Source organism: Tiliqua scincoides, chromosome 3 (genome assembly GCF_035046505.1).
Source record: "Tiliqua scincoides isolate rTilSci1 chromosome 3, rTilSci1.hap2, whole genome shotgun sequence".
Classification (NCBI taxonomy): domain Eukaryota; kingdom Metazoa; phylum Chordata; class Lepidosauria; order Squamata; family Scincidae; genus Tiliqua; species Tiliqua scincoides.
This window is the reverse complement of record NC_089823.1, coordinates 38,640,679-38,668,549: the sequence shown is the minus strand read 5'-3', so window position 1 is coordinate 38,668,549 and position 27,871 is coordinate 38,640,679. Positions and strand designations below refer to the sequence as shown.

At 42.5% G+C, this 27,871-nt stretch overlaps 1 protein-coding gene across 2 annotated transcripts in view; it reads right to left on the bottom strand.

Moving 5' to 3' along the window:
- Positions 1-8,930: 8,930 nt before the first annotated feature.
- Positions 8,931-27,871, bottom strand: part of ALCAM (activated leukocyte cell adhesion molecule) — a 174,629-nt gene continuing 155,688 nt past the window's right edge. Inside the window, exons 13-17 of one of the 2 annotated variants that reach the window (XM_066619881.1) lie at positions 26,107-26,148; positions 24,412-24,529; positions 19,889-19,945; positions 13,492-13,609; positions 8,931-11,134 (exon numbers count right to left, since the gene is read on the bottom strand). In XM_066619881.1, coding sequence (XP_066475978.1) covers positions 13,522-13,609; positions 19,889-19,945; positions 24,412-24,529; positions 26,107-26,148 — 305 coding nt within the window. In that variant the 3' untranslated portion in view covers positions 8,931-11,134; positions 13,492-13,521. The remainder of the gene's footprint in view (positions 11,135-13,491; positions 13,610-19,888; positions 19,946-24,411; positions 24,530-26,106; positions 26,149-27,871) is intronic. The other variant, XM_066619880.1, reaches the window with a different exon arrangement.

Sequence of the window (27,871 nt, the reverse complement as noted above, 5' to 3'; positions counted from 1 at the left end):
ATGAAACTTCCAGCATATCCTGGGTCCTGCTGGTCACCTCTTTGTTACTATGTCATCTAGGACTTCTACCCACTTTGGAGAGGAAGTAAAGAAAGCTGGGAACTCAGATGAACCATTCAAGCTTTGATGATCTTAGACACATCTTGGGCATTTTGGGGTTGAGTTGGTGATAAGTGTATGTAGCAGGTATAAATGTATTTCTCTTTTAAAAAAAACTCCTCCAACCTCTCTGCACATCACAATTGCACTATCATAGCAGTGAGTGCGCAACTTTTTATTTTCAAGACATGGAAGCATTTCATTGAGTTTTAATGGCAAGTAGTAGCAATGGACTCTGAAGAAGCATTATGAAGTTTATAGCCACCACAGTAACTGTATGGTGGGCCTTTACTTTTCCCCCATTCAGGCACTGTGTAAAGACTTGACCTTTCCATCCTGCTTTTTGGGGGAAGGTGATAGTTGGCTATGAGTGGTGGTGTTTTGGTAACCCAATTGTGGCTATTTGTTGCCAACTAGGACATTCAGCTACTGTTTCTGTGTATGTTTTGTTCTATTCCTATACCTGTATTGGTGCAATCCTAACCCCTTAAGTCAGTGCTTTCCCACACTGGCATAGCGGTGCCAATGGGACGTATGCTGTATCCTGCAGTTGGGTGTCACTCGTGGAGGCCTCCTCAAAGTAAGGGAATGTTTGTTCCCTTACCTCAGAGTTGCATTACCCTTATGTCAGTGCTGGAAAGCACTGACATAAGGGGTTAGGATTGCGCCCTATATATCAAACTGCCTTGAGTTGACTATTGTTCTGCCAAGCTCCCTGTTCTGAGATCCTAGAGATCCTATGCCCACTTTAAAGCTAATTAGTTCTCCCAGCTTAACCACAGTTGGATCTAGCAGACTGCAAGAACTACTTGTGGCCCAGCACCAGCAGAAAGGAGACCAGTAGGTGGCTTGCCTGTAAGTCTGCAGGATCCCAGCTCTCCAAGTAGCAATCCTTTCAGGTACAACAGAAGCACCTCAGCAGGCTGTTTGAGTAGTCTGTTAGTTAGTCCATAAGCCAGATAGTCCAGAAGTCCAGCACACTGTTAGCCAGTCCATTGGTTCATTAACAGAGTTGTGGGTCAGTCCATGAGTTAATAGTCAGTAAGCCAGAAGATCAGTCCAAAGGGAAGAGCCATAAGTCAGTCTGTGGGTTAGCAGTCCAGTAGATCAGTTAGCCACAAAGTCAGTCCACTTAGTCAGCAAGTAAGTCTCCTTTTCCCCCCTCCACTCTCTCACCACTACAACCCACAAACCCTTCCTGTATCAGGTCCTCCTTATATCCCTAGAGAACTCATTGCCTCTAGTGGTTCCAGCTGTGCAGCACACCCTCTGCTGAAAGCCCAGGCCTTAACCCTTAAAGGGGCCACTGATGGCACCACTCCTATCTGCTTGCCAGATCTTCCACAATTCCAATACAACTGTAGGCAAGGAAGGCAGGACATAAATATTTACAATATGATTTTAAAGCAATCTACATTAATGGCCACCATGACAACTTGTGGCAATAAATTCCATATGTTATGGTTCCCTGTCCCCAAAGGGCTCACAAAATTCTATCATGTCCCCTCCTTTAGTCCCATACAGATAGTGATACCCCTGCAGAAGGCTGCATCTGTGAGTGTATAACCCAGCTGGGTCAGGCAAGTATGAACCATCTCCTGCTAACCACATATATGGAGCAAAATGCTGACACTTATTTGTCTCCTTTCCCAGTTACACTTTGCATTAATCATACTAATAATGGCCTTAAAAGTTGTTGAATGTATGGGATGTGTCAAAAGTGTTAAACTCCAGGTTTTAAGCTGTCATGCTCAATGCGTTAATTACAAGCGTCAGTGCTGGCAACTTGCAAAAGAGGTGCGATCTGCTCTCGTTGTCTGTCTTTCATTTGCGGGAGCTCCCTTGTAATGCGAGATCCATCTTGCCACAACGTTGTTTTTCTAATCAGAGTATGTGTTAATTTGGAGAGATGAATCCTCAAATCCCTTTAAACCTGCGGAGATTTGTTGTAAATAGAACGAGTGTATAAGACTGCTCGGCTGGCCATCACGCAACATTTGAGGGTGGATTTGTTAACAGGAAGGCTTAATCTGTAATTTCAAAATGAGAAGCGCATCTTGTTTGGTCCCTGGGGGAGGAGCAAATTTGGACACTGTGTTTGACTCTTGTCTATGCTGAGAGTGCACTGCTGGGTTTGGGGGTGTGTGTGGAGGGAGCAAATGCACACAGAGAACTTTTTCTTTAATCCAGACATTCACAGTATGAACTGATGTTTAGTTGGAGCAGATTTGCTAATTCATCTTAGATCAAATTATTGACTAGTACCTTCATGTTAATTTGCAGTCACTGAGGTTGGGGCTCAAAAGCTTTAAGACAGTGGTGATTGTGTTCAGAAATGCAAAAGAGTTGTTGCTAAAAAATTTTCTTTTTGTTGTTACATGTTGGAAAGGGTTGAATAGAGATTTTTGCGTTCCTGGGTTGTTGCAGCAGTATGTAATCCAATACACCATATTTAGGGCCCAATCCTATGGTCTGCACTGCGCCTCCACGGCACGGACCACAGTTGCAAAAGTGCAGTAAGGCATGTTTGCGAAGCTTACTGCCGGGCTCCCGCCGGAGGTGGCTCAGCTCTGGCCGGCGCTGAGCCACCGCCTGGCAGGCGCCCACATTCCACAGCTCGGTGGTGCCTGCCACCACCGGGCTGCAGAACGGCAAATGGGGCAGGGACAAGGGCGTTCCGGGGAGGGGGGAGGCCAGTGTGATGAAGGGAGGGGGCGGGGAGGCCGCCGTGACATGGGGAGGGGGTGTGTGCCAGAGGCCTGCCTGGGGGCAGGCAGGAGGAGGACCTGCAGAGCTCTGCTCCACAGGATCCTAGGCGCTTGTGGAGGCTGCGTGCCTTACATGAGCACCTTTACTTTAGTGGTGCTCTTTGGACACCATTAAAGAGAGTAGTCCCATTGCGGGGCTGCCTCCTGTACCTGGGGGAAGGGGACAAACATCCCCTAATCCCAAGGTGCTTTCCACGGTAGCACAGGAGGCGCTGGATGCAGCGGCAGCCCTCATGGTGCCGCCGAGCAGGGATGCCCTGGGCAGCTCAGGATTGGGCTGCCCCTTAGGATTGGGCTGCCTGTGCTCTGCAGTGAACATAAGAACATAAGAACAGCCCCACTGGATCAGGCCATAGGCCCCTCTAGTCCAGCTTCCTGTATCTCACAGCGGCCCACCAAATGCCCCAGGGAGCACACCAGACAACAAGAGACCTCATCCTGGTGCCCTCCTTTGCATCTGGCCTTCTGACATAGGGCTTTGTGACTCAGCAATTATTCACCTGCATTGCAAAAACATTTTCAACAAGAGTGAAAGCCGGCAGGACATGCCTGCGTGTCCATGAGCAGAGGTTGTTCTAGATCGCCTGATGCATAAGTTTATCTTTTGGTTTCTTCTCTTTGCGAGGAATTGATGGCATTTGTGGCTCTAAGGTTATTAATAATTCCTGGTCACTGCAAAATGAGTAAATAATACAGCTCATTTTCTATGAGGAGGATTCAGTCCTGCAACTAAGCATGGTCCGAGACTGACCTGAGCCTAGCGAATGCTTGGACGGGAAGTTCGGAGCTTTGCAAAGAAAGAATGGGATTAGTAGGGATGTAGGTCAGTGAGGTCAAGGCAGAGAATCCCTGGGTCAGCTTGTGGCATCTCCTGGGTGAGACTCTGGGAAGCCATTGCCAGTCAGTGTCAATAATACTGAGCAAGACGGACAATGGTTTGTCTTCTTGTAAGGCTACTTTTTATGATCCCAGGACCGTGATCCAACCAATACATACTGGCCTTATAACCTGCTTCTCAAAGAGTTTTGCGTCTTACCTGCACCTGATGTTCATCCTAGTTTGAAGCTCCATGTGTGTTCAAATGCACACAGCCATTTTGGCTGTATGCACACCCCTCCCCCCCCATACTCTTTGCTTAAAAAAGCTAATCCACATTCAAAAAGGAATACATGAACATATGGATGATATTCCTCTACCTGTTATATGTGCACATAGAGGCGTAATTCCTTACTCGTCGGGCAGTGATATTACTTCTCCCCAGAGGTAGGAATGCTCGCTGCGGTGGCTTTGTGTCCCCATTCCTTCTCCTGGGGAGACTTCTCTTGGAAGGAAAGGAACTGGGGGTGTGTGTGTGAAGCTGCCAGCCCCTCCTCTGTAACTAGAGTGGAGCCTAAGAGGCAATTATGTGCCTCCCTTGGTGCAGCGCCCAGGGCAGGTGCCCCTCGGGCACCGCCCTAGTTATGCTTCTGTGTGCACATCCTCTCAAACACAAAGGCCTGACCTTTTAGTTCACAGAAGGATAGTCTGTACTCATGGTTAATGAAACTCTGTTACTGTTTTTGTCAAATTTACTAAGACAGTAGTGGACTTTGAGCTCCAGAGGGCTTCAGCTTGAGAGAGTCTTCAAGTGAAACTGTTTGTCAGAGAACGTGGATAAGAGACGTCGATTCCTGAACTACAGCCTATGTGAAAGCCTATGGGACTGAGTTTTATGTGAGGCAGGTCATTCGAGTGTTCGGAGAAAACCTTCATTGGAAGGAGCCCTGAAAGGTACAATGGTGAGGCCAGAACTCCCAGAAGCAGATATCTGGAGAGGAGGAGTTATCTCATGCCTCTGAGAGTGAAGTGCAATTTGCAGGACTTCTGCTATAGATTGCAGTCTGCGGGACTTCAGAATACTATTCCAGACAAATGTTCCCTTCTGCACATTGTTCACTTTGAAAAGAAGCACTCCATTGATGCATATGGATAAGCATTTTTACCGTTCTTGCCTAAGGTTTCAGAGATGGATAGGATGACAGCATTTCAAACCATCCCTGCTGCCGTGTCTCTGTAGGGAACAGCCTCATAACTCCAGATCAGTCCAATACATATGCGCTGTTGGATGCTGCAGAAAGAGCAGATAAAAACCAAAGCAGCATGACAGAAAACGATCTCTTGAGCATGGCCATAGGCTTGTAGGCTATGCCCGTCCCAAGGCCCTTGGAAAAAGGACGTGATCTGAGTGTGATAAGAGAGAGGGAGAGACTCACAGTATGGTCTTGTAATTGAGCTTGCAATGTTTCTGTGTTCTTCATATGCCTATTTTAGTCACTTTCCCCCGTCACTCTGACTTGATCTACCTTCAAAGGCCTGCGTCCTCTTCCCACTATTTCACTTTTCACCTGCAAGACATGGCTTAGCCTCTTGTAGACACACAGCTAACTGCATACACATTTTCTTTTGTAAGCGTCATATGCAGTTGTGGACCTACCATAAGATCCGATGGGGCAAAAGCTCCAGGTGCAAGGTGCTAGGACCCCATGGAAGCCTCTCTGAGGATCCCGACGGGGGCAGAAACTATGCTTCTGGTTTTCCAGAAGCACAGTTTAAAGCATTGGGGAACCTCACAGAGGTTTCTCCAACACAGATGGAGGTTGCACAAGGCTCTGTGAGCCTCAGGTGAGGGGGGGTGGATTTCTGTGAAGGGGGGCAGCAGTAGCCTGCAGGGAGGGGTGCCATCGTGGACCTTTGCTCCAGGCGGGGGGCTGGGGAAGTCTGCTGCTGGTCATATGGCTGAACATCAGTTCATTCAGCCCTGCAGCCCCCTGCCAACTTGACTGTGATCTGAGTTTATATTGTAAATTGATCATTTTGGATGTCAAAGATTTTGTCAAGTTACTAGGACAATAGGACTTCAGCTGGCACCAGAGATAGAGAGAGATCCACAGTCTTCAAGTGATTAGACCCAAATTATAGTGCTGTGTGGTCACTCTTGCTTTTCAGCACTGGATAAAGAACAGGATGGGCATATCAAACTTGGTATGAAGAAGCGTGGCTTCATAGCTGGATTAAACCAGTGTTACTTTTTCTCAAAGAATTGTCTTTGTCCTGAGCAAGTACCAGTCTGATGCTGCACCACATCTTTTCAGGGTCAAGGTTTAATTTAGCAAAAAAGCCTGCTCTTCTGAAATCCCAGTTAATCAATGGCACTGTGTGCTTCAATCCTACCAATGGTTTAGCTTTCTTTGTACGATACCCCAGTGTTCTTCTCACATTGGGTACATTGGTGTTTTCTTTTGCACAATCGCTTTCTGATTTGAGACCTTCCTACAGCATCAATTTGGCATGTGTATAGCTTTGTCCTGATATTTTGTGTTTTGCTACAACAGGATAATGGGTTCTAAATGAAATGTAACCACCGGTTCTTTGTCAATGTGAGTTTCTTGTCATTGCGTCATGAAAGCCGATAGATGCTCAAACCAGAAGATCATTTGCAAAAGTATATATGGATTGCAGCCTAAATGAATGAAATTTTCACTAATGAATTATTTTCTTGCACACTCCCCTAACAGAAGCAACATGACAGTTAATTTGAGAGTCCCATCTACTCATTACCAGGCTCTGTCTCATTATCACAGACCAGCCTGAGGTGGCATTTGGCAAATGCTGAAACTTACTGGACGTACGTATTTAAAGTGGAATGTAAAATGCTACTGGGTATATTGTTTGGTGTTTGTAGTTTTAAAGGCAATATCCTTAATTTGCATGGTTTCTTGTTAAGGGTGAAGCCTGATGTCAATTAAGGAGTGCGGTTTCAGTAGAAAAGCCTAGTTACAATTCAGTTTTGTGTCGGTGATTTTTCCTAACATTACAGCTAATTTTAGAATTGCTTTTGTTACGTTAAAGATCAAAGGAATGAACTGAAAGCTGGCTGCCGGATTAAATGAAATATATCTGTAATCTTAATGAAATTTGAAGTAGTAATCAGCAGGATCAATCGTATTATAGCATAGTCTGAAAATGTGCGTGACTGGCTCTCTGCTAGTCAGTGCCTAGCAGACACTGATCAGGGGTTCTACCTAAGCTGCTCCAAGGATTCTGAGACAAGAATAGAATACAGGTCCTGCCTCCGTACCAGCAGATTCTGGATCCACAATTTTAACTGACTACAAGTTCTGAACCTGCGGAGTCTGGGTGGAGGCAGGACCTGTACCCTCCGAACATGACCAGAGCTGTGCTCTGGTCACATTCAGAGGGCCTTCTGAAGGCTGAGGAAGCTTCCCCAACCCTCAGAAGGCCTTCGGAGGCCTCAGGAGGGCAAAAACGGCAACTTTTGATGTTTTGGCCCAAAACAGGAAGTTGCAATTTTCTGACCCTCAGAAGGTCCTCTGAACATGACTGGAGCACATCTCCAGTCGCATTCAGAGGATGCACTGTGCCCTGACCCATGGATTTGATTATCCATTGGTTTTGGCATCCACAGGTGTTCCAGGAATGCCAATCCTATTGGCCAACTGCACCACTGAAACGCATGTTCTGGTGCTGCAAGTGGCTGTGTGCCAGCAGCCCCAGGAAAGGTCTAGCATTGGTAAGTCAATGTGGGGGGTGGGTGGAGGTTGGGCAGGGGGAATGTGTCACAGCTGGGAAGGGATGATAGCAGCACCAGTGGCATGCTGATATTCTGTCCCTCTTTCTGGCTTTGATCCACATGCCTGAGTCCACTTCTATTAGCACAGTTGCTGGAACAGGGCCCAGTAAACCCATTTGGACCCGGCTTACAACTGGCATTTAAACCCGGTTTACTCCGGGCAAGAAATCAAATGCTCCTAACTCGAAGATCCCGCCAGGCCTCTTGCAGGATGCAATGAACACTCTGGTGCAGTGGCTGCATTGGTGGGGGTAGGTGGGTTTAGATATAATTGGGCTGTTTGATTCCAGTGCTCTCTTCCGGATTTGGAGTGTATGTGGGGTTCTGCCAGCAACAGTTTTTTCATTCTCTACCATGTCATATAATGCATATGTGAGAATCTCTCTGTAAAGCCCTGCCAGCTTCTCAGACCACCTGAAGGCTGTTGTCCTAAACACGCTTATTTGAAAATAAACAGAACAGAAATCAATGGGACAATTCCAGTTAAAGGCATTTACTGGTAAATTAAGAAATTTCTTAATGGGTACAGAAGAGATATGGCCATAGTTGTTTGATTGTCAAGAGTGCTTTTTTTTTTTTAAACTTTCCTAGTAGGTATTTTATTTGCAATTCTACCTGTATGTGTATGCGTCACTAGAATTCTCAGTCCACTGTATTCATCTGAGTAAGCATATTGCCTCTGAACGCTCATGACATAATAAACCCATTGGTCCCTAAGGTGCTTCAACATTTTGTCTGGGTACCAGTAGTTCACTTTCCCTACGTTGTACATGGGAATTTGTTGCTCTAATACAGGGGTGCCCAAACCCTGGCCCTGGGGCCACTTGTGGCCCTTGAGGCCTCTCAATGCAGTCCTCAGGGAGCCCCCAGTCTCCAATGAGCTTCTGGCCCTCTGGAGATTTGTTGGAGCCCACACTGGCCCAGCAGCTTGAGGGTGACTGTTTGACCTCTTGTGTGAGCTGTGGGATGAGGGCTCCCTCCACTGCTTGATGTTTCACATCTGTGATGCAGTAGCAGCAGCAAAGGAAAGGCCAGCCTGGCTTTGTGCAAGGTGTGTTATAGGCATTGAGCTATTGGAAGACCTTCATTCATTCATATAAGTTCATCTTTAATATAATCATTTATGTAAACTTATTCAAATTTTAATTGTAAATTAATTCTTTCCCCCCCCCGGCCCCCAACGTAGTGTCAGAGAGACAATGTGGCCCTCCTGCCAAAAACTTTGGACACCCCTGCTCTAATAGAATGAGCAATGACCTGCATGAAAGCACTCCATATCCCAGTTATCAAATTGACTAAAGTTGTACAAACATAAAACATATTTGCATAACCAGGATGCATGGTATTATCTGTATGGAGAAGTTTGCTTAACAGATATACAAATATTTTCCTTGAACTAAAATGTCAGACAGGACTGTGAAAACATACTTCACTTTTATTGTTTTTTAGGCATGAATGGCAACAATTAATTTATACTGTTGATTTGTAAGACATGTCTAATGTGAACTTTAGCCATGAGGAACACCCTTCTGCAAGAATTACACTGGATGGGCAGTAGAACCTCAAAGGTGAGAAGTTTTATTCCTTTCTCATATCACAGTATGCAGAAGTTAAGCATCTTTACTTTGGGTCTTCTCCCTTGTTTCAAGTCTGGGTAGTTCTGTGACTTGCTTTCTTTCTACAGACCAGGAGGGTCCCCTCCCTTCATAGTACTTTTTGGATTGTTCATATTTCATATAAATTCAGAGACATGACATTGCACTGTAAATTTTTTTTCATTTCTATGCTTTCACCAATTGATTTTTGTTTTTTGCTTATAGTAGTGATTTCTTCACACCAAAACAAAAATTATATATAATCTTTTTTTGTGTGTGATCACATTTTATTTTTTGGAAAACAGGTGCTTAAAAATTTTAGAATTTTTTTAAAAACAAAATTCTAAAAAAAAAAAGAAAGAAAAAAAATCACAGTATTTACAAAGATATCATAAATGGCTTAGCCATGCAAAACAAATGACTTTGGTTTTATCCCCCTTTAACTTTGGTTTAAACATTGACCCAGATTAATTTTTTTTTGTTCCCTTGCCAAATAAAACCTTAACAAATGCTGAGAAGACTTTTTAACAGGATTCTTCTGTAATATTTTATACAGTGTTGAATTTAAAGGACATTTCATGTATTTAATCCATGCCAATACACTACAGGAAGCTTTTTATTTAAGACATCAGCCACTACTGCCCAGACATTTAACATTTTACAAATTTACAAGTAACAGTGTGTTTTTCCCTATGAGGCGAAATACATTTCCAAATTTCCATCTCCATTTTGCTTTTTACTAACCTCCTCAAAATCTAAAGAACCTTTTTTGTTTTCCTGTCTCGTAAATCTGTAATCAGACACCTGTTGCTTACTTGAGTAAATTATCTTCCTGCCATGATAAAAATTGTCTAATACATTCTCCCAGACACTATTCTTTTGCTAAAAGAACATTGCTAAATACTGCTGTCTACTTGCCCCGCTCTATCCAAATGTTTCTTTTTATGCTAACTTCCTAAAAAAAATTCTCAAGCATAAAACAGGTTTATAAAGTTACAATCTTGAATGTAACTAAAGATACAGAGATTTCAGTGTTACAATTTCATGTAATTCTTGATAAATTATGTACCAGTTAAACACACTAAAATTATCTCAAGGTGCAATATCTGTAGTGTAGTTAACAAAAACACACACAAAAATATATATATTCTATTTTGTGGAAAAATGCTGCTTTGATATGACCACTTTTTGTTTAAAAAAAATCCAATTGACTGACTTTTCTTTGAAATTAAGAGAAAGGTTTTTTGTTTTTTTTAAGGCAGTGGATAACAAAAACATTTCAGAACAAATTCATAATTCCAGTCATTCACACTATATATCATGGAATTGCAAGAACAATTAGTTTTCCAGAATGCGATCAATAAAAATTTTCCTGTCTAAAAAAAGACTTATTAGTAGACATCTGTATTCACAACAACAAGAATTTTGTGTACCACCCAACTCTCCTTTTGGAAATTATATACATGTCCTTTACAGCTGATTGGATTTATTAGTTTAGGAACTATTTAGTTTTGTGTTTGCTTTTTTGAACTGATGCATTTTTAACTGTTTTTCCTTAGTGTTTTTGTAAAATAGAGAGAGAAGTGTCCCATTTTCCCATAAGGCAATCTTATAAATTAGATATTTGCTGTGCAAAGTAGGAGCTTTACCAATAGCAATCAGAATCTTTAAAGGGCATGAAAACCAACAGAAATAAAAACATTACACTATACATCAGATTACCAGCGACTCCCGGAACAAAGCCTTACAGTGTATAAAAATAGCTACGTAAAAAATTTACATAAAGGCAAACCAAAAGAAATCTTCAGTGCAGACATTTACAAAAAAAATATATATTCAAACAGAACACAAATTTGTGACCTATTATCATGGCTGCTGCCAAAAATCAGTTTGCTGATATTTTTGTAAGGTTGAGATAACGGTAAATTCCTCTGAAAACTTGATAGAATGGTCTGTTTCATACTTGAACCATGAATAGCTGTCACGTCTTTGTATATATCTTAAATACAATCCATGTTCATGCTGCAGTTGGTCTATGTTCTCTGCAAATGTGAAAAACAAAGGCAGTTAAAATGATCCCGCAAGATAATACAAGACAATGGCAAAATGGTAGTCTAATGTAGGGGTAGAAGGTAGGGGTAGTAAACTTGCATTTTTTTCCAGTTTAATGCAAAAAACTTCTTTGTTGGTTTTGCTGTCCTGTTTAATTACCTCCTTTGGGCAAGTTTCTAACCTTGAATCCCAAGTTCTGGCCCCAGATTCTTTCTTTCCAACCATTCCTGAAATCATCCTGCGGGTTTTGAATTGGTTCTTTTCCTGCTGGCTGTAGTTCTAGTCCTGAGGTTTTCCTGAGCTCCTGTTCTTGTTGGTCTGCTCACAGTTCTTGGTCCCTGTGCTGACTGCTCACCAGGAATGAAGGAACTCTGGCCCTAATCCTGGAATTACTTATACTTTCTAGAACATAACAACAGCCCCACTGGATCAGGCCATAGGCCCATCTAGTCCAGCTTCCTGTATCTCACAGTGGCCCACCAAATGCCCCAGGGAGTACACCAGATAACAAGAGACCTGTATCCTGGTGCCCTCCCTTGCATTGGCATTTTGACATAGCCCATTTCTAAAATCAGGAGGTTGCACATCATGGCTTGTAACCCATAATGGATTTTTCCTCCAGAAACTTGTCCAATCCCCTTTTAAAGCATCCAGGCCAGATGCCGTCACCACATCCTGTGACAAGGAGTTCCACAGACCGACCACACGCTGAGTAAAGAAAGATTTTTTTTTGTCTGTCCTAACTCTCCCAACACTCAATTGAGTGGATGTCTCCTAGTTCTGGTGTTATGTGAGAGTGTAAAGAGCATCTCTCTATCCACTTTATCCATCCCATGCATAATTTTGTATGTCTCAAAAATGTGCCCCCTCAGGCGTCTCTTTTCTAGGCTGAAGAGGTCCAAACGCCATAGCCTTTCCTCATAAGGAAGGTGCCCCAGTCCAGTAGTCATCTTATTTGCTCTCTTTTGCACTTTTTCCATTTCCACTATATCCTTTTTGAGATGTGGCGACCAGAACTGGACACAATACTCCAGGTGTGGCCTTACCATCGATTTGTACAACGGCATTATAATATTAGCCGTTTTGTTCTAAATACCTCTTCTAATGATCCCAAGCATAGAATTAGCCTTCTTTATTGCCGCCGCACATTGGGTTCACACTATCGACCTGTCCACCACCACCACCACAAGATCTCTCTCCTGATCTGTCACAGACAGCTCAGAACCCATTAGCCTATATGTGAATTTTTGATTTTTTGCCCCAATGTGCATGACTTTACACTTACTGACATTGAAGCGCATCTGCCATTTTGCTGCCCATTCTGCCAGTCTGGAGCGATCGTTCTGGAGCTCCTCACAATCACTTCTGGTCTTTACCACTCGGGAAATTTTGGTGTTGTCTGCAAACTTAGCCACCTCACTGCTCACCCCTGTCTCCAGGTCATTTATGAAGAGGTTGAAAAGCACCGGTCCCAGGACAGATCCTTGGGGCACACCGCTTTTCACCTCTTTCCATTGTGAAAATTGCCCATTGAAACCCACTCTCTGTTTCTAATTAAAGCCCATCTTTACTTGTACCTTTAAGTTGGTCTCTGGAAGTGTTAAGAGTGTTTCTGAAATGAAAAGCCACATAATTCCAGCTGCAGGGGAGTGACAGATAAATGCAAGTATTCTGTGGTCTTGTGTGCTCCCTGAGCCATCTGGTGGGCCACTGTGAGATATAAGAACCTGGACTTGATGAGCCCTGGGCCTAATCCAGCAGGGCTCTTCTTAGAACACACAGACAAATGCAGGTACCCATCCATCAATAACACCTGCAGACATAGGCACACTGCAGCAACTGGAGAGAGCTGCCTACTTGGATTAGAATCCCCAGTCAAAACAGGCACAGGAGGAAGGAACCTCATAGAAGAGGTCAGGAGGAGAGCCTCATAGAAGGGCACAGGAGGAGAGCTCTCATAGAGGCTCTACCAAAGGTTAGGAATCAACCTGGCATATCTGAAGAGTATCGCCATGTCAAACCCTGGATACATAGTATAGTCCTGGTCTGTTGCTACTAGTACTGTCTCTGGGTCAGGAAAGAAGGAATGACCTTCTGAGTTTCAAAGAGCTCTTTTTCATGTGAAACATATACGTATATTAACTGCACAGTTCGTATTTTATGCATCAGAAGGTCACGATAATAGCAAATCTGACAGAAGGCATTCCAAATTTTGGACAGAGGAAGGGAAAGTTTTGTAAATATACAGCACAAACTCCTTGTCTTGCCAACCAAGTACTACAGGAACAAAACACCATTTTAATTCTGTTGACAGGGCAGAGAAAATATAAATGTTCTTTAAACCTACCTGGATTGGTGGCTGACTAGTTCCTGGCGCTCAGGCTTCTGATTTATGATTGTTTTCTTCTAGCTTTTTATTTTCCTCTATATTTCCAAGATCTTTGTCTACATGCTTTGATGCTGTCCTAAAATGGAACACAACAATATTGTCACATCTCACTTTGCCACTGCCTTTTGTGTTGTAGTGGCAATGGAGTTTGATATCTGCACGCATGCAAATTATATTGGGCTATAAGAATGGACATTTCTCCAAACAAGTCCATTAGTTAGATTTTCTTCATGCTTCCTTGTGATATTGTTGCTAAGAGTCTCCTCATTCTCTAGTCAAGTAGTAGCTGCCTCCTTGAAGTCAAAACCACCCAGCTGAAGATGCTAATGAGAATTTATAAAGCACTTTAAAAGAACCCACTTCCTTTCCCACCAGCTGGGTTCTGCTTGTGCATGAGTAGAAGAGACTTTAAGAATTCCTCTTATTATGAATCCCAGCTTCTGGGAACACAAACAATTGAAGGACATTTTGTACACTAACTTCTTGTTAAGACTCCACATGTACAAAACCCCTTGCAACTATTGCCTAGGGCAGTGGTTCTCAAACTGGTGGGTTATGACCCACCTGCTTGGGAAGCATTACCCTTGGCCCTTTAAGGGGTGGGAAAGGAAGGAAGGCAGTGACATGATCCCTAGAATTGTACTGCAGCTGGGAACCAAGGGGCTTTTTTGCAACTTACCCCGTCCTGTGCCAGCCTCTGGGGGAGGGTGGGGGGAGCCCCTTGGAGCCCTTTGCAGGGCTCCCTGCACCTCAGAACAATGAAAAAATACAATTGTGACCCACTTCTGGGTCACAACTGTGAAACTTGAAGCGGGTTGCAATCACTTTTTTCATTGTTTTGAGGCCTAGCAAGTCTGCAGAGTGCTCTGCGGGGCTTCCCGCACCCCCCAGAGGCTGGAGGAGGAAGAGGTAAGTTAAAAAAAAGAAGCTCCTTGGTCTCTAGGCAGTGATGTCATCCTGAGAATAATGCCACTGCCATCCCCCCACCCCTGCAAAGACTTACCAGGGAACTGTGGGCCTAGGGCACTCCTAACATTCTTCCTTTCTTTCTATACCTATACTCAGGAATACTGTGCTGCTATTCCACAAAACTTTCTGTTTTAGAAGTGTTGGATACAAAAGGCCCTTTTCTTCACTGTCCTCCCCCCTACCACCTGCCCTAGTGGAATTTGCTTTCTTGACAGAGAACACAGATGTTGCTAGAGCGAGCAAATTAATCCTTGGGCTGAGATTTTGTGCTACTCTTGATGTGCTGTCACTGTTGAGCCAGCTAGTGGTCAGAAAAGGGATCAGAACCATCCCTATCCACCTTACAAGTGTCAAGTGCTCAGATTCAGTGGACGAAATGCTTGCAAATACCTACATCTAGAAATGCCTTGAATTCCCCAGGGGGGTGAGGAGAGCTGGAGGGATGACTCATTTAAACCAGAAGCTTCACTTTCCATAAAGACAGATATAGTAATTGAGTGAAGCAGGTGTAGCTTAGCACAATACCATGCTCAAGTTTTCATTACATGTGGGAAAAGCTTTCAAAGTCTGCCAAGGTGAAAGACTCCTGTATTAGCGTGATAACATTTTAAAGACCCAGGCTTTAAAATGTAAATGTTAAAATCCACATGAGTGACACAAATGAAATTCCTGGTGTCAGAGGCGGCTTAACACGTATGCACTCCTCTCTGACAGGAAAGGAGTTGTGAGAGGTTTATACTCATCATGGTAGCAGGGCAAGCACATGGAAAGGACTAACTTTTCAAATGTAGAGGTCAGCAAAGCAGTGATGCAGAAGCTCATGCAGAGAGAGGCCTGCTACAAATGCTTCCTGGAATTCTGGTTTCCAACAAAACCTGCTTCAATCATTGAAAAAGCAGCATTTTCAGAAGGTGTTTCAACACCCTTGATGAGGTGGAGGGCAGCATTTCTTTGTCTCTTATCACTTATTGTATCAAAGGACAGCTGTGTTTGTTCTCTCTTGTGCTAATTTCATCTCTGTGAGGTGCAAAAGAGGTGGAAGATGTGCAAAGCAGAATGGCATGTCTTCCTTCCCTGGCGTGTTTGTATTTAAAGAACTGTTCTTTGCAGCAATGTAAAATGGGAAGCGCAGTAGTGAAAATACTTATATGGTGTTTGCACATTTGCTTCTCTCTATGGTGCGCTTGCCGCAGATAGATAAAATTGGCAAAAAATGAATGAGTGAAACTGCTCTGACCAAAGGCAGAAAACATTAGGAATGGAATCTTGACCACAGAGGGAATAGCATGAACCAAGGCTAATGCCATTAGAGATGACTCAAGACTCCAGTATATGTTTGTTCTGCAGTACCTATAAAGACACTCCCCTCCTTAAACTGAAGGTTTAAATTCACCATTATAGCCTCTTCCCACACAAAGATTAAACAGGATTTGCCTTTTACAACTTCCTTTTGCTAAATGTTTGAGTTTTGAGACTTCATTCTAAATTATATATATTGTTCCAAATGCACAATTGTTCCAAATGGAACAACAGGATACCTATCCTGTGCTTAGAATAGGATATGATACTGGTCAAAGTGTTTCCCTCTTCAAAGTTATGTATTTGTCACTTTCATAGAGATAATTTCAGTTACAACCTGCTTCTGTCAAACAATTGTTAGTGTTATCTTCAGCTTTCTGTTGATGGAAGTTAAAGCAATGGCATTTACAACTTGTACGTCACCCCTAGTGCAGAGCAAGTGACCTATTAAGATTATACCAAAGTAACTTCTTAAGCAAACATTTGGCATATTTCTGTGAGGATTCAATGGAGACTGCAGAAAATTTGGAGTTGTTATATAGAATGAAGCAGTAGGTACATTGCTGATACACTCCTTAGAGAAAAAAGGTGGCATCCACAGTAATGCTTCTGACTGAAATGCAAGCACCATCCAAGAAAAGATGTGTCCCACTCCCAAAAAGAGTTCTCACACAAGTGGATGGAATCTTTGTGCAAGCAGAATGCTCCTTACATTAGCAGAGGATGCTTGCATTCATGAAGTGTACTTTTGTTCACAGAAATATTACCCTACCCCAAAGACATGGTTATCTAATCCACACAAACACAGAGAGATGCATCTATGATCAATTCCTAAAGGCAACAGATGCTGTTTTTGAAAGCTCATCAGAATGCTTCACTATGTAACTCTGTTGCAAGGAGAGGGAGAGGATCATAGCCAATGGCAACAATTTGAGAATTACTGCCAAAAATGCACACTGAAAAGGCCAGTTTGAACTACAGCTCCTCCACCAGACATCACCGGAGGTGATGACACTCCGTTTTCATAAAGAGATACCATTAAACTAGAGAGCTTGATAGGGACAAGAAAGGGAAGAAGTGGAAACATACTCCAATATCAGTTTAGAATCACAAGACAGGCAGTAATGTGGTACCTTTGTATAGTTACAGAAAAGGAACATGTACTTTAATCTCTCTCTATATATTATTAACATTGCAAACTCCAGAAAGGGGATATGTTGAATATTAAAAAAAAATTGTGATAGTAGCAGATATAAGCAAAATTCCAAATATATTACTAAAGTGTATCATGAAATTTTTGAGAAGTTAGCCCTTTTTGTGACAGCACTGCACTGGGACAGCTTTTATTTATACATTGTAGCAAGCAACCCAGGCTTTCCAAAATACCGTTACTAAGGGTCTAATCCTACGTGGCCCAGTGCTGGCACTGCAAGGCAGTTTCCCACTGCTGGGAGACAGCTAGCGCAGGTGGAGAAGCCCGTGTGAACCAGGCCTTTGGGGGAGAGGGGAATGTGGAAAGGGGTCAAACTTAGCAGAGGGAGGGTGGATTGGGGATGGTGGCAAAGGCTGCTGCCAAATCCTATCTTCCCTCCTGAGCCACAGAGCCTGACACAGGGCTCCTTGGTTCTGTGGCAGCTCAGGAGCTGGCTCAGATCCCAGGAGACTGATGCGGGTCAGCAGAGTTCTAAACGGGGTAAGACAACCAATGTTCCCTTACCCTGAGAAGACTCTGGTGGCTGTGTTGGCCCTGCAGCGACAGCCAATTTTTTTGCTTTAATATAATTAAATCTGGAAGACTATTCCAAATTTATGACTAGAGTTTAATAGTGTCATTGTTGCCTCTCCAAGTTGTTAAGAAAAGGTGAATAAACTCCCATCCCAAACATGTTTACGGGTGTACTCTGGTATCCACAGATTCTGTATCAGCGGTTTCAGTTATCCATGGTTCCACGGATACTGGGGACACTCTTTAAAAAGATAAGAGAAGGAGAATGCTAAAAATAGCCCTGTTTACCTTAGTGCAGCTAAACTGCTGCATTTGCAGGGCTGCAGGAAGTCTTCTAAGCTACCTGCAGCCTCTTTCTGGTCACCCTAGAAAGCATTACAATGCATTATCTTCCTGGTTACAATGCATTCTTGGGTGACACTGGGAGAAGGGAGGAGCCAGAGTGACCAGGAAGACAGACCAGAAGACTGCCTTTAGCCCTGAAAAAGCAGCGGTTTAGCTGCACTAAGGTAAACAGCACTATTTTTAGCTTTATCCTTCTCTTTCCCCCTCTTTTTTATCTGTGTCTCTGGTATCTGTGGGGGATCCAGAGCGGAACTCCTACAGCTACCAGGACATGCCTACATCCAAGGTTACATCAGACTAATATCTGGGTAAGTATGATTAGTACCAGAGCTAATGTTTCCTGTCGAGAAGAAATGACTAAATATTTAAAAATGATGAATTATTCATCCAACAACTTCTAACAAGAGAATAAATATTTTAAATCTGAAGTTGGCCCAGACCACAGGATGACTTAAGGTACGTGATACAGCAACCACGCCAAAGCTAACCTGGTCTGTCTTAGCTTGCACCTGTGCTTGCATGGGAATTCTATCTATATTTCCCACACAGTGAAAAAAAAGGTGGGATATATAATACAGTAAATCTGTATTGGAAAATCATTAAGTGGTATATCTCATGAACAAATATCTGAAACATTCAGTAGAGCCCCAAATTTTGATATTTTCTAAGCTAGCCACTAACCCTGGGAAAATAAACTTTATTCAACATACCACTCATCAAGAAAAAGTTCACAAAGTGGTTTGTATAACAAAGGGAATGGGACCCCAAGAAGATGGTTCTGCCCCAAAGGGACACAATGGAATCACTTAAAAATGACCACTAGGATGGGGTGCTTAGGTGGACTGAATACAGACAGCTGCTCTCCTTCTGTCAAATGTAACAGAGTCACATTTTAAAAGGTGGCTGTTCTGCCCAGTTAGCAAGGGTGTACTTTTGCTAATTGTATAATGAGAAATTTCATTAAGTGAGAAACTAGCAATTACTTCAAAATTACTAAGGCTCCTGGGACAGCAAGTCCAATATGTTTGTGTGCCTTTCATCACAAAATAGTGGCAGTTCCATTTCCGTTCAAGCTGTGCTGGCCTCTTTATTTCATGCATTTGAGAAATCACCTGAATTTCCTCCTGCTCTGATGCAACCTATTTCCCAACCTGTATGGCTACAGGTAGGAAAAAAGTATAATTCAGTTCATGCATTTCTAAAGGGCAAAGCCATAAATGGGAAACAGCAGGATTATTTTTCCCTTCAATATGTTTGGTACTGATAGTATTTGACAACAACTCCACGAAGAGGAATGCTCTTTACATGAAGCCAACTGAAGACAAAAGAGCCAAGGCAGTTACTAGCCACTGAGTATATTGGCAATTTCTCCACACCAAAGAGTCAAGCCTTATCTGCCCTAGAGGGCTGGCGACTTCAGGCACCTTTTAAACACTCACATAAAATGGATAGGCTTTTGGCATATCATTCAAAGAGGGTCAGTGAACATATTAACCTCTGTCCCGCTTACTTGCTGAAGAGCACATACAGTTTGCTTTCTCAGTCTGTTTAAAGCATCTGCACTATTTTATTATTAATTATGATTATTATTGAGCTCCTGGTTCAGGACCAATTCAAAGGGTCATACTGAAGAATAATAGTTTTCAGGTAGACAAAAAAAAACTGTTCTGATGGATAACTGCCTCTGCTAAGTGAGCAATGAGGCAACTTATAAAGGAATGGTTCCCTTATATGTAGCAGGATGATGGCAACTGCCTCTATTCATCCCAGGACAGTGTCACCTTCAGAGGCTGTTTGTGGTTTCTTGATAGTGTCCTCTGTCCATCTTCTCATTTTTCTTGCTAAATTAACCCCTGTGAACTTTTTTTTTTTAAATTGAAAAGTGGTATTTAAATATTCACAACAATAAAATTTGATTAGCCTTTTGGGTCATATATAAAAGTTCTTGTAACGGGTATGACAAGACAATAGAAGATTCTACAAACCACAACACACATAAAAAAGTAACTTTCTTGCCTCGGGAGCCTTTGAATGTTCTGTGCTGCTTCCTTCTCAGACTCTCCATGGACATCCCTTTGGGGACAGAGATTATGTGAATAATTGTTCAATAGTGGGTTCAAAAACTGCTTTGGTGGGGTGGTCTATGTGGCTACTAAGACTTTTATATTATGTACACAATATGTCAATAACGGACAACATTTCTATCTCCTTGGGGCACTTGTTTCTACTGAAATCCACATTTTGTCAAATATGTCCCCACTATTTGCATGTATTTGCACAGACAGCAGCAACACTGATTTATAATAAGGGGAAAATTTATGCGGAGAATAGACAATTGCCTAAAATTAGGTTTTATTCAGAAGCATTGGGTACAGTAATTATCTGTAATTTATACAACAATTTCATCAACACAAGATATCTAAACTACATTAGCTTCATGATCTACTTTAGACATATTGAAAATAATCCAAATGTTTCTTTTTCTATTTGGGTCTGACCCACTGACATAATACACCATTCTTGAATTTTGTTGCAGTAAATTGTGCAAAACACAGTTTTTAATACTAGACAGCACTGGGATACCTCACAACAAGAACATAGTGGGCTCAACCACTTCTACTTGAAGGGCTGCCTGTCTCCATCTGAGTCTGCCTGTCCCTTGAGATAATCTAACCTTCTTTGTGGTGGTGTCTATCTTATGAATACATTGCCAGAGAATATTCCTATTCCCCCCTTGCCCTAAATGACTTATGTAATCAAGTGAAGACATTTCTATTTCATCAGACATTTGGTTAATTAAAAATTCCTTTCATAATCTGTTTTAGGTGGGCTGCTGTGTCTTGTTTTTGTTTTGTATTTTTTCTGGTTTCACTTTAATCTGAGAGTTGCTTTGAGTCCCCCTAGTTGGGGAGAAAAGTGTCATATAAGGAACTTTTCTAAACAAATATAGATAAATGGTAGGCTCCCATCTTTATACTGCTACATTCCCATTGACTGGCTAGCAAAGGGGTTTGTTCTTCTGACACTGGTAAGACGGGCACCTATTATTAGGTTGAAAGGCAAGGAGCCATCACAAGAAGGAACAGAGGAGGCTCAGAGTGTGGATTTAGTGGCTTGTTTTTATTCTCATCAAGAAAGCAAAAGGATGCAATTCTGGAATGAAAATTCAGCTCATGTTGCTGCAGATATTCTGCCTTCTTACTGGGCAGAAACATATACTTCCTTCCTTCCTCCAAAGTTTGTTCTGTTTAGTAATCCAACAGTATAATCCCAAATAAATCTGCTCAGAAAAGATCCCAATTGTTATCAATGTGGCTTACTTCCAGGAAAGTGTGGGTAGGCCTGCAGCCCAAGTCCTTTCCCCTCTGCTGTCCCCTACTGTCAGGTGCTACTGTTCTGCAGCTGGGGTATATTTTGATCCACCCATCCCAAGAAGGCATAACTGGTTTGTTTTTTTTTACGCACTGGAACAGAAACTTCTCAGTTGCTCTGCTAGATATTATGAGGAATATGAGAGGGGAAAACACTAAGAGTAAATAATAGGTGGCTAGATGAGTAACATGGCAGATATCTGTCTTTGACCCATTCTGACCATGTCCAGCCTGAAATATCTCAGCAATTCTTAAAGATTGCAAAGGGAGTGTCTACAACTATATGCACATGTGAGCCACAGATGTGCTATGTTATCAAGGAATAAATGTAAGAATGCACAGGAGGAATGGTGCATGAAGCGAAGATAGTATAAGTGGGATTAAGAGCCCAATCCTATCCAATTTTCCAGTGCCGGTGTAGCTGTGCCAATGGGGTACGGACTGCATCCTGTGGTGGAGAGGCAGTCTCAGAGGCCTCCTCAATGTATGGGAACATTTGTTCCCTTGCCTCAGGGCAGCATTGTGGCTGCATGGGTGCTGGAAAGTTGTATAGGATTGGGCCCTAAATTGGTACACATGCACTGGATTTCTCATTAGTGCTTATGCTCCTCATCCAACAAAAGGTATATCAAGGTATATATATTGGGAGGCAGAGACAGAATATCCACAAATAAAAACAAAAGAACCTAGTCTCAGAATTCCTGAAGTCAATATATGTAAACTTTACTGCACTGACAAATAACTCAGCAGTTGACACTTGCAAGTAAAAATACACAATGCTTAGACAAAGCATCATGGAAGAGATATATTTAAGATTAAAGCATTCACCACTATTAAGGAGGAAAACAAGGTTCACAAGTAAGTAGAACACATTCTATTTACATCCCCTTGAGAACTTGTCACTATAAAACAAGTATGAACGTCTCAAACAACAGATGTTCTCACATTCTGCTTAGGAAAAGGAACTGTACTTAAAATTAAAATAGCGCCAATACTGCAGGTCTCTATACAGTCATGCATTGCTTAATGACAGGGATGGGGACTGCTCCCCCATCATCAAGCGAGGCTTGATGCAATGCGAAGCATCTGCAGGCAAGGGGATGCTTTGCTCCCCTCACCTCTGGAGACTCATCTGAGCTTCCCAGAGGCAGCACGTGCCTGCTCACTGCCTCTGCGAAGCTCAGACTGCCAGAATCATGTGAGAGATGCGACTTCTAGTTTCACGGACGAAACCGGGAATTGCGTTTCTCACACAGCTGGGGCAGTCTAAGCCTTGCAGCAGGCTCACGCTGCCTCTGGGAAGCTCAGATGAGCTTCCGGGGGCGAGGGGAGCAAAGCTTCCCTTGGTTTCAGAGACTTCGGGTGTGCGCCCCGTGATTACCACATGACCAATGGTGGTCATCGCATATGTGATCCAGCGTTGCCCGGAATGTCGCTAAGGGGCACACACCTGTATTTGCTGAATATTAACATGATATATTCTAGCCCTTTCTGACAGAGAGATTACATGAACAAACAGCTAACTACTATTCCATGCTGACTTGTTATTTCATTATTGAGCAGCTTACCTTATTTACTATTCGATCAGTACTTTCAGATGCTCTGCTTTCAGTGAGTTCATGCACATTCAGGTTCAACAAGGGATGGTTTAGGCCAGGGGTGGCCAATGCACAGCATGACACATCCACTTTTTATGCAGAGAATCTTGATCATGCCTCATGGGATGCCAGTCCGCTGCTCCTTGGCACACCTGGAAGTGCTCAGCAGGCCTTGCACAAGGTTGGTTGCTGAGGCAGCCACACTGACTTGGGTATGCCACAGGCTGTTGGAGGGACTCACATGCCGTGAGTTGGCCACCCCTATTTTAGGCAAACCATTTACATGGCGATTGTTCACAGCCCAGGCTCCTTAACCTGACAACTATTACTCTTGGGGGATGTGATGCTAACTGAGCAAAGTGGCACCTTTCAAAATTGTATCCTCTTATATTTTGCAGGGCAAAAGCAACTTTCTTTCTTCACCCCAGCATGGCATCTTTTCTATTGGCTGTTGCTGGTATCTCTTCTGTATTTTTTTTTAAATATTGTGAGCCCTTTGGGGACAGGGAACCACTTATTGATTTGTTTTGTTATGTAAACTGCTTTGTGAATGACTTTGTGTTGAAAAGTAGCATATAAATATTCTCAATCATCATAATAATGTGATGCAAGCTTCATGTTTTTATTTTTACCATTTATTTTAAATCATTTATATCCTGCCTTCCCTTACTATCCTTACAGCACAGTCCTATGCATATCAACAGAAATAATGAGTTAAAAATGGAACTTCTCCTGAGTGTGTATAGAATTGCAATGGTAACAGCATTACCATGGGATATTTCAGGTTATCAAGGGACTGCTGCAGTCATGTCAATCATGTGATGGGTAAACTCCTCTCCGCTTTCATTTGTTTTCAGAACTAGCATGCCTGAGCTGAAGCCAAATCAACAAAGTAGTGATCACAATGAGTGAAAAATTAGACTTTCTCCATAAGCTTATGGAGAATTACAATTCTCCATAAGCTTAAAGTGTGTTATAAGAAATGTTATCTACCATGTATTGAATACAGATAAAACCTGGTTCCCAGGATTATGTCATATAACTAATTTGGCCAAGAAACAGAACTCAGGAGAGAATATATGGGAAGATTGAATGGTGGGGCGTCTATAGACTGCAACGCTTGTTCAGTTCTTAAGAACTTCAAATTGAGTTCTGTTGGAAAGTTAGTGAGCTGTAATTTGTAACACAGTTGAAAGCAGACATGATCTCCCTCCCCCCCATCCCAGTTTCCCAATTTACTATGTCTCTTAGTGTATTCTTAGTGCACTTCTTCAAATACGGTTCCATGTGCACACTGGTATATACTGGATGGCTCTATACCATTATTCTATCTAGCCCAATATACTGTGCTGGCTTTGAAAGGCAGCAGTTTCCAAGAGGCAGAGGATGCCTTATCCAGGTCTGCTACCTTGAGGTCTTTTACATGGAGAAGCAGACAAATGAACACAGAACCTCTTGCAGGCAAAGCACATGCTTCCTCTGAACTAAAGGATTTTCTCCATACACATGAAAATTAAGCATACAATATCGTATACACTAAATTTGGTGCAAATGTATCAAAAAGTCTTACTTTGATTTCTTCATGTATAGCCAGTATGCAACACCAGCAACCAGCGCTGCTAGAAGAAGACCAACCACGATTCCCACTATTAGTTTTGCCTGGTCATTACCGTTTTCCCTTTTGCCACCTAAATGAAAAAACAAAGAAAAGGATCAAGTGTTTGATCAAACAAACAAATGGAAAATGGTTTTACGGTTCACACCCATTCCAAAGCGTTTCTAAACCAGAAAGTTGTTCGAAGAGAACATTGTGATATCATGCACGTTCAATGGCTCTGACAGTGATTTAACTGGCTGCAATCCTCTCGTCATTTGCTCCATAGCGATCTGGTAGGTTTACTTATTTCAGAAGGATTGCAGGCAAACTGTGTTCTGCCAGGCCACAAACTGATGAACAAGGTCTGCCCTCAAAGAACATGCATTCACAAAAGCTCTGTAAAGCACTCTGTGCACAGTGCACAGCCCAAGCATGCTGGCAGGATAGATGGAGTCTTCCTGCTGGCACTAGCAACTGTTGGGAGTCCTGATGGAACACAAGTCCAGCACAAGAAAATGGAGGGGGTTGAAGAGGGTAGGAGACGGCAGAATGGAGTGGCAGTGGGGGCCAGGGCTGGGCAGATCAGCCCAGGAGGGGGGTGGGATCAGTGGTATGGTACATTCAGTATCGAAACCCTGGGCTTCATCCACCTGCATGGAACAACACAGACTTGTGCCAGAGATATTGCCCCAGGGCAAGCGGACATTTGTCTCCAGCAGCCAAATATTCCCTGCAGGATTCAGCATAGCCCATATCGGCATGGCTGCATAGGGATTAACGCTGCACTGGGCTGTAAGTCTCTGCCATCTCTGCATCTCCCGTGCTTTTGAAGCGTACATTTCTATTCAGCACTAAGGGCCCAATCCTAGCCAACTTTCCAGCACTGTTGCAGCCACAATGCAACCCTGAGGTAAGGAAACAAATGTTTCCTTACTCTGAGGAGGCCTCTGTGAGTTGCTCCCCACCACAGGATGCAGCACACTCCCCATTGACATGGCTGCACTGGCCCTGGAAAATTGGATAGGATTGGGCCCTAAGTCTCCTCTCAAAATCTGACAATGCTGCTTGCTCCTTACAGAGACCTCCATAGATAGACCTCCACAGATCTATTTTACAGCATGTCCAGATGCTGTCATCCTGGTTCTTTGCTCAATCAGCCAAATCCTCAGCATTGTTCCTTCCTTGGATCAAACCATGTACTCACTACTCCTGACATATCCTTTGATGGACTTGAACAATAACTTACCTGTCTCAACTCTGTCTCTTCATTACTTCTACATATTTTTATAACTTTAGACTACCTGGCTGTACCAAATGTAGTTGTCAGATGAACTTATATTACTGTTGGTAGAGTAAATGACTTGAGGATTACGGTTTTATTCTTAACACCTTATAGATTCATTTATTTTTAGTTTAAGACTAGTGACAAGATAAACTTGTTCAAGTAGTTCATTTTCTTTCATAAGGGAAGCTTTGGTTGCTAACCCATTTTGTATGCCAGAATTTTACATTTTAGTAAGTTTTTTTTTTTACACATGCAGTAGACTATCCTACTTTAAGGATCAATTTTATTTATTCCTTCTAGCTCAATACTAAGTGCCTAGAAAAGTGAATAAAACATTTTTTCCCCTAAACGTACTAAATAAGAGATGTTGCATTTTTATGTACCTCCGTTTATTTCATCTGGTTCATCATATTCTGGAATACTTACTGAAAAAGAAAAAAAATATATCTTTTTAATGCTTTGATATATTAAAGTCACCTTCAAAACTTTCAGTCTGTGATGATATTTAACAATAAAATGATCTATTTTTCAGCTGGGCCAGAAGCGTTCATACTTAATGCAGCATCAGCCACACAACTAAATGATTAATCTTATTTTTTTTAGGCAGCAATCCTTACTTTATATCTCTAATGTATCATATGAAAGTGCTTTATTCCAAAAATGACAAGTTTAATCTTACAAATGCTTAGTCAGAAGTAGTATTTATGTGTTACCCTGTACTGCAAGCTGACTTTTCATCACTTTATCATAGTAGACAGAGAGCTGATTAAACTTTAGCACCCTTGGGTGAATTCAGCCAAACATCCCTTGATCAGACTGTGTGTTAAAGTCAACACACAGGTTGAGAAAGGCACTATACAACTCATGGGGAATGATGTAAGTAAAAAGCTGGCATGTGTGTGAAAAGAAGGTGCAGGTTATAGAGAGGGTACCACATCTAGTGTTAGAAAATAAAGTGTTCTAACCCAGGCACCATAATACGTTGAATTTATGCCTTCAAAAGCCAAGGATCAGTGTTCCAAGGCCAGTGATTTTTGACCTTTTTCATCTCATGGCACACTGACAAGGCACTAAAATTGTCAAGGCACACCACCAGGTTTTTGACAATTGACAAGGCACACCATGCTGGCAGTGGAGGCTCACATCTCCCATTGGCCCTTCCTCTAAATTCCTGTGGCACACCTGTGGACCACTGGTGTGCTGCGGCACAGTGGTTGTAAATGGCTGTCCTAGGCAAACTGTTTATTGTGTAATAGCTAAGAATTAATTGCCTATTTTTCAGAGTTCTCACATTTTCCATCTAACTTACACTTCTGGTGGAGAATAAGGAATATCATTCAAAACACAAGATGCTGTATCTGGGAAATCAAGATGATACCCCCAGCAAGCCTCCATTGAATATTTTTTTTGTAATGCAGAGTGGCAATGCAGTTCTTCTCATGTGCCCTTGCTGTTATGTGAACCCAGAATGCACATCTAGCCATTTAAAACATAAAGGCAACAACCCACTGCTTGACTATCTATCTGAGCGATACTCTTCTCCCAAATGCCTACTGTGTAGTGTTGTGTACAATAAATGGCACATCTATTCACTAAAAAGGAACTTGAAGAAATGTCATGCATGGATTAAAATGAGGTTGGTACCCACTTCTACCATTCCTACCTTGTGTGTCAATTCTTGGCTATCCATGCTCTACTGACTCTGAGGATAGATTGTAGAAATGTATTATACATTGGGCTGCCCTTCAAGACTGTTTGGAAACTGCTGCTTGGATGTGCATTGGAAACAAGTGGTGGGAACACACAGAGCTTCATCAGCTCCACTGGCTCCTCGCTCATTTCAGAGCACAATTTGAAGCACTGGGCACGTTTGAAGTCATACAAGGTTTGGCAAGCATGACTTACTCCCACATGAACTTGCCTGCTCTCCAAGCATCTGGATACTTTAAAATAAAAAGTGAAATTGTTGGTATGTTCCAACAGTACTGACTGAATCCTTACATTATATATCTGGAGCTCCCACTCAGCTTCAAGTCCGAATTGCTGACAGATAGAGGGCCCAATCCTAAAGGCAGCACTGCCGTTGGGTGTAGTGGTGTCAAAGCAGCTACTGCTGCATCCTGCAGAACCGCAGTAGCTGCCAGAGGT